Consider the following 6,000-nt stretch of genomic DNA (forward strand, 5'->3'; position numbering starts at 1 on the left):
GTATTATTCTGAGTTCAATAAAATAAAGTACCAATCATATACTGGGATGATATAATTGACTATTTCATCTACACCAAATCTCTGGTCTTGTACTGATATTAGAAATAAGTAATTATTATTAATTGGTATTAAAGTAATTGAATGGCATAAATTTTGAGGCAATAGGTTTTTCAGTGTTTAACTCTTTTGATACCAGATTGCCTGAAACTGTTCCCTAGTGCTTCCATTCATTTTCTCCATCCACTGTTCTTGGGAGGGCTCTGTGTGTGTGTGTTGTGGGGAGGTAGAGCCCTCAGACATAGGGTCTATTAGAAGCAACCATCAATACACTTTCCTGGTGTATTTCCTAGCATGACTAACTGTGACTATAGATATTATTCAACCATCTCATTCTTAGTCCTATGTCTTCTCCCATGTCTTCTGCTGGTTATCTTGGCTTAAAGAATATGTCTTGTGATTCTTTCCTGCAACATTTTAAGCTCATGTCTGTCATACTGGAGCTTATGACCTCTCAATTCAGAGAAGTAGTGGCTTTATCTTGAGAAACTTCCTAATGTTCAAGCTATGCAACTTGTTGAGTAATGTAGCTCTAGAGACCCTTCAGTAGATACCCTTTCAGCCACTTGTATTTGGGATCGAACTCTTTCGATCATTACCCAGCACACATAACCATTGGTGATGAAATCCAAATGGAAAATATCCAGTTTGACTTTTTTACCAAACTCTCCTCTTCTGAGCATTGGATGCTGAAGCTGGCACATGACTGTGCCATCTCATGCAACTCTAGAATCCAAGACAGCCTTCTGCTTTTTATCACTTGTTCTATGATACAGATTTCTAATATCAAATATCTAACTTGTTAATTTATGTTCCAAACATTAGTTTGATGATTACAGTTATTTCACTAAATTCTTTAATATTTTCACAATTGCTTATGAATTTATTAATATAAATGAAGACAGTATATTTCAACAGGAATTATGGTAACAAAATACTTAATTACTTTTTCTATATTTTCTCTTTAATCCTGCTGGCATCTAAATATTGTCTAATTATATTCTAAGTCATAACAAGCAATTACATACAACTTTTAATTGTTAGTTTCATTACCATATCATAATTTTGCACTTGCTAGTTTCTTTTTGCACCTATAGTAATAATGTTTAAAACATTTGATATTTTACATTATCTATTTAATATTATATAGTAGTGTTAATATTTCATTAACATTCACAATATACATAAGTATCATACGTTATTAAAATTTATAAATATTTTATATTATAGACATTGATATTCTTAATATTATAATGATATATAAAATATATAATGCTTTCAACCTATCTGTACCTATGCAAGCATGGTTTGTGTGGCTAAGAAGTTTACTTCATAACCTTGTGACCTTGGGTTCAGTTCCACTGTGTGGCACCTTGGACAAGTGTCTTCTACTATAGCCCTGGTCTGACCAAAGCTTTGTGAGAAGAACTGATAGACAACAAAACTGAAAGAAGCCTGTTGTGTATATATATATATATATATATACCTATTTCTTTACTACCCACAAGGGGCTAAACACAAAGGAGACAAACAAGGACAGACAGACGGATTAAGTCGATTATATCGACCCCAGTGCGAAACTGGTACTTAATTTATCGACCCCGAAAGGATGAAAGGCAAAGTCGATCTTGGCGGTATTTGAACTCAGAACGCAGCGGCAGACGAAATACCGCTAAGCATTTCGCCCGGCGTGCTAACGATTCTGCCAGCTCGCCTACCTGCCTACCTGCTGCCTGTCTTTTCTCCATGTATGTATCTATATATGTATATATATGTAGATATATCTATATCTATATATATATATATATATGCATATATAGATATAGATATACATGTATGTGAATATATATATATATTAATAAATGTGTGTGTGTGTGAATGTAGGAGCATATTTGTGTCTCTTTACCTTGACATCTTGTGATTGTTGTAAATGATTGTCACTGTTATTCAAGCAGTGTCATTCACTTCCAGTAATCTTAGCCATGGGAAAATATTACCTTGCTTGGAAACATGTGAACGTTGGTGACGCAAACGCCATCCAGTTGTAGAAAATATCTACCTCAATAAGCTCTGCCTGACTCATGCAAGCATGGAGAAGTGAACATTAAAATGACAATGACGACAACGATGATACATTATATATAATATCATAAATATAACACTGATATTTTATTAATTATGTATTAGAGTTACTACAGAACTGAATACAATTTAGATGTTGTTCAATTGTGTTACTATAATGTTGAGCGTAACACAGTAACAATGCATGGACTATAAGAAGAAATACAGTACCTATAATAATGTTTTTTTCTTGATGAACCATAATGGGTTTGTTTATCATATTTCTGTTGAAATTACTTTTGCTTTAGTTAATTTTGAAATGTTGAAGTATTTAGTAAAATAACATCACTAATAACTAAGCTGGTGTTTGGTACATAAATCAACAAAGTTTTGATGGCAGGTCATCATTGTTGTTTAACATCCGCCTTCCATGCTGGTATGGGTGGGGCATATTTATATAATATAGTCATGTTCATCTGTGTAACTATATTTGTATATACAAATATATATATATATATAGTACTGTTTATACTTATATTTATATTAATGTGTGTGTGTGTGTGTGTAGTTCAACTATATATTGCATACTCAGGTGGTCGCACCAGTTTTTTCCTGCTTTAACCTCCTACACTTTGGATTTACTTCTACCTGGAATTTCTGCACTTCTCCTCATCTACACACCAGCATTCCACCCGGATTACTACTGGATATACTCATGAATTTCACTGGACTCTTCTGTTGATGAAAAATCGCTCCAATACACCAGGACATTTGAAACTTTTTAACTTTTTAGAACTTTCTGCCTTTTCTTATTCTCTGTTTATTTCCTTGTGTTCCTTTCTGTTGAAGAGCATAGACTCGAAATGTAAAAGATTTTCTCACCTTCCTGAGCATTAATCTAATACACCTGTCTTTGTCTTTTGTTTTTCTGTAAATTTCAACTATATATATTTATACTCCTTTATTTGTTTCAGTCATTTGACTGTGGCCATACTGGAGTACTGCCTTTAGTTGAACAAATTGACCCCAAGACTTATTCTCTGTAAGACTAGTACTTATTCTATCAATCTCTTTTTGCCGAACTGCTAAGTTATGTGGGACATAAACACAGATACACAAATACACAGACACACACACACATGTATATAATATATATATATATACAACAGGCTTCTTTCAGTTTCCGTCTGCCAAATCCACTCACAAGTCTTTGGTCGGTTTGAGGCTATTGTTGAAGAAACTTGCTCAAGGACTATACCTAGAACCATGTGGTTTGGAAGCAAATGTATGTTATATCTATCTATCTATCTATCTATCTATCTATCTATCTATATATATATATATACATATACAAATATGTGTGTGTGTGTGTATGCATGTATGTATGTATATGGCTGTGTGGTAAGAAGCTTATGTCCCAACCATATGGTTCTGAGTTCAGTCCCACTGCATGGCACCTTGGGCAAGTGTCTTCTTCTATAACCTTGGGCTGACTGAAGCCTTGTGAGTGGATTTGTTAGACGGAAATGGAAAGAAGCCCATTGTGTGTGTGTGTGTGTATATATATATATATATATATATATGTATATATCGTGTGTGTGTGTCTTTCTGTCTGTTTTTGTCCTCCCACCCATTACCGCTTGACAACTGGTGTTGGTGTGTTTATGCCCCCCCTCCCCCATAACTTATTGGTTTGGCAAAAGAGACTGATAGAAAAAAAATGAATCCTGGAGTTGATTTGTTTGACTAAAATCCTTTAAGGTGGTGTTCCAGCATGGCATATTCAAATGACTGAAACAAGTAAAAGCATAAAACAATATATCAAATTGGTACATCAAATATAGCATTAGTTGAGTACAGAATGTAATATAAAATTAAATAAACAACAAAGGAAGAGGAATTAGATAATCAACTTTATTAGCCTATGGCTGTTTCTGCTTCAAAACACAGTGCACTCAGAGCTGAATGCGGTGTATCTTGTAATAGCTGTAGGCTAATGAAGGTGATTATGTAATTCCTGTTTCCATGTCATTTATTTCATATATATATATATATATATATATATATATATACTGATTTTAACCCACGCTGGTGGAAAGGGGAGAGCAGAAATTCTTCGCTTGCATATTTGAGTTTGCTGGCACTGTTAGTTTCGAGCAGATCTTCAGAAGCGATAAGAAGCCGAAAGGGTATGCTCCCACTTTCAGTGTTTTCAAATCCAAACCAAGGAGTTCTGAGCTGATGATAGAAATGTCGAGTTGACTAATCTTGAAACGTACGTTCTCAAATAACCTTTGCATTTGACTTTTTAATGTCTTTACCCCCATACTTTCGTGAGTTGAATTGAGCAAACCTATATGAGAGAGGTTTTCTTTAAGTATTAGAAATAGTTTTAAAAAAGTTTTTTTTTAGCTACTATTTCTAATGAGTTCAGTATGCGGCAAAGTAATTTATTTTACTAAGCCCTTTTATATAATATATACATATATATAATATATATATATACATATATATATATGTATATATATGAAGTCGCATGGCTCAGTGGTTAGAGCATTGAGCTTACGATCGTGAGGTTGTGAGTTTGATTCCTGGACTGGGTTGTGTGTTGTGTTCTTGAGCAAGACGCTTTATTTCACGTTGCTCCTGTTAACTCAGCTGTAGAAATGAGTTGTGACATCACTGATGCCAAGCAAATGGGAATAATCATTTAAAGATGTTTTTGTTACATGTTGCTATTGTTTTTGTTGAATAAAATTTGTTGAAAAAAGCCGCAATAATTATGCACCAACTCAATATATTTATATAATAAAAATACATGTAGAGAAAAATCACATTTTTAATTGTAGAAATTCACCTTACAAAGCCAACAATTGTTTCTATTGTGTTAACATATTCAGATATAGAAAGTATTTAAATTATATGTGAGTGTTTGTGTGTGTGTGCATGTGTGTATATTTACTTGGTCTCTGTATTGATATTTGTTTATCTTTTTTATTTTCAGTAAACTTGGTCTCCATTTGCCATTTACTGTGAAGGAAGATGAAAGTCAAGCTCAATGGGATGGAGGAGAGAGTTGTCTTAGTGTGTCACTGAAAATGATCAGGGAATTTGACTTTGTGAACTTCTGATAAGATCTGTAAAAGAGTACACATGCAAGTCTTTACTAGGTGTATGCTTGTGGGTATTTGTGTGTGTATGATGTATGTGTGTGTGTGTGTGTGTATGTGTGTGTGTGCATGTGTGTGTAATTTTAATCCTTATCAATGATATAATAAAAGAATTTTATGCTGAGATTTTTGATTTCTAACATGACAACTATTGTGTGAGTAAAAGTTTGTTCTCAGCATTTATTTGACTACCATAACAGTGCCAAGTAATAAGAAGTACCAATAACCTACAGTTTCAATTTTTCATAAACAAACCTTCACTTCAAAAGTAGTCCCTACTTTAAGTGCTTTGTTAACGGTTACTTCTCTGATTGGTCACTTTGAAGTGACTTGGTCTTCTCTGTGGAGCTAAGAAATATTTCAAGTATCGCCAAGGAAATGATTAGCGACCGAGACTTTTGGAAATATGCTGTGCTTGAGAAGACCCGGCAAGCCAAATGAGACCATAACCTGTGGCCTATGAAATGAGACCATAACTTGTGGCCTATGCCAGGAGCGTAACCAGCCTGCTTATGTGTACCTTTTCCTTCTTTGGCCACTAAACTCTGCTTGCAAAGACCTGTTGAGGCAAGTGAAATCAATCAAAATCAAATTCAACGACTAGCATCCGTGCTAGCAGGGTGCAAAGAGCACCATCCGAGTGTGATCGTTGCCAGAGAAGCCAACTGGCTCCATGCAGGTGGCACGTAAAAGGGCACCATTTGAGCGTGAT

At 34.5% G+C, this 6,000-nt stretch overlaps 1 protein-coding gene across 1 annotated transcript in view; it reads left to right on the forward strand.

The window, feature by feature from the left end:
• Nucleotides 1–5,348, forward strand: part of LOC115222494 (dynein assembly factor 6, axonemal) — a 62,264-nt gene extending 56,916 nt beyond the window's left edge. The window contains exon 6 of the mRNA XM_036511617.1: nt 5,123–5,348. Coding sequence (XP_036367510.1) covers nt 5,123–5,249 — 127 coding nt within the window. The 3' untranslated portion in view covers nt 5,250–5,348. The remainder of the gene's footprint in view (nt 1–5,122) is intronic.
• The last annotated feature ends 652 nt before the right edge of the window (nt 5,349–6,000 follow it).

This window comes from Octopus sinensis, linkage group LG20, assembly GCF_006345805.1.
Source record: "Octopus sinensis linkage group LG20, ASM634580v1, whole genome shotgun sequence".
NCBI classification, from domain to species: Eukaryota; Metazoa; Mollusca; class Cephalopoda; order Octopoda; family Octopodidae; genus Octopus; species Octopus sinensis.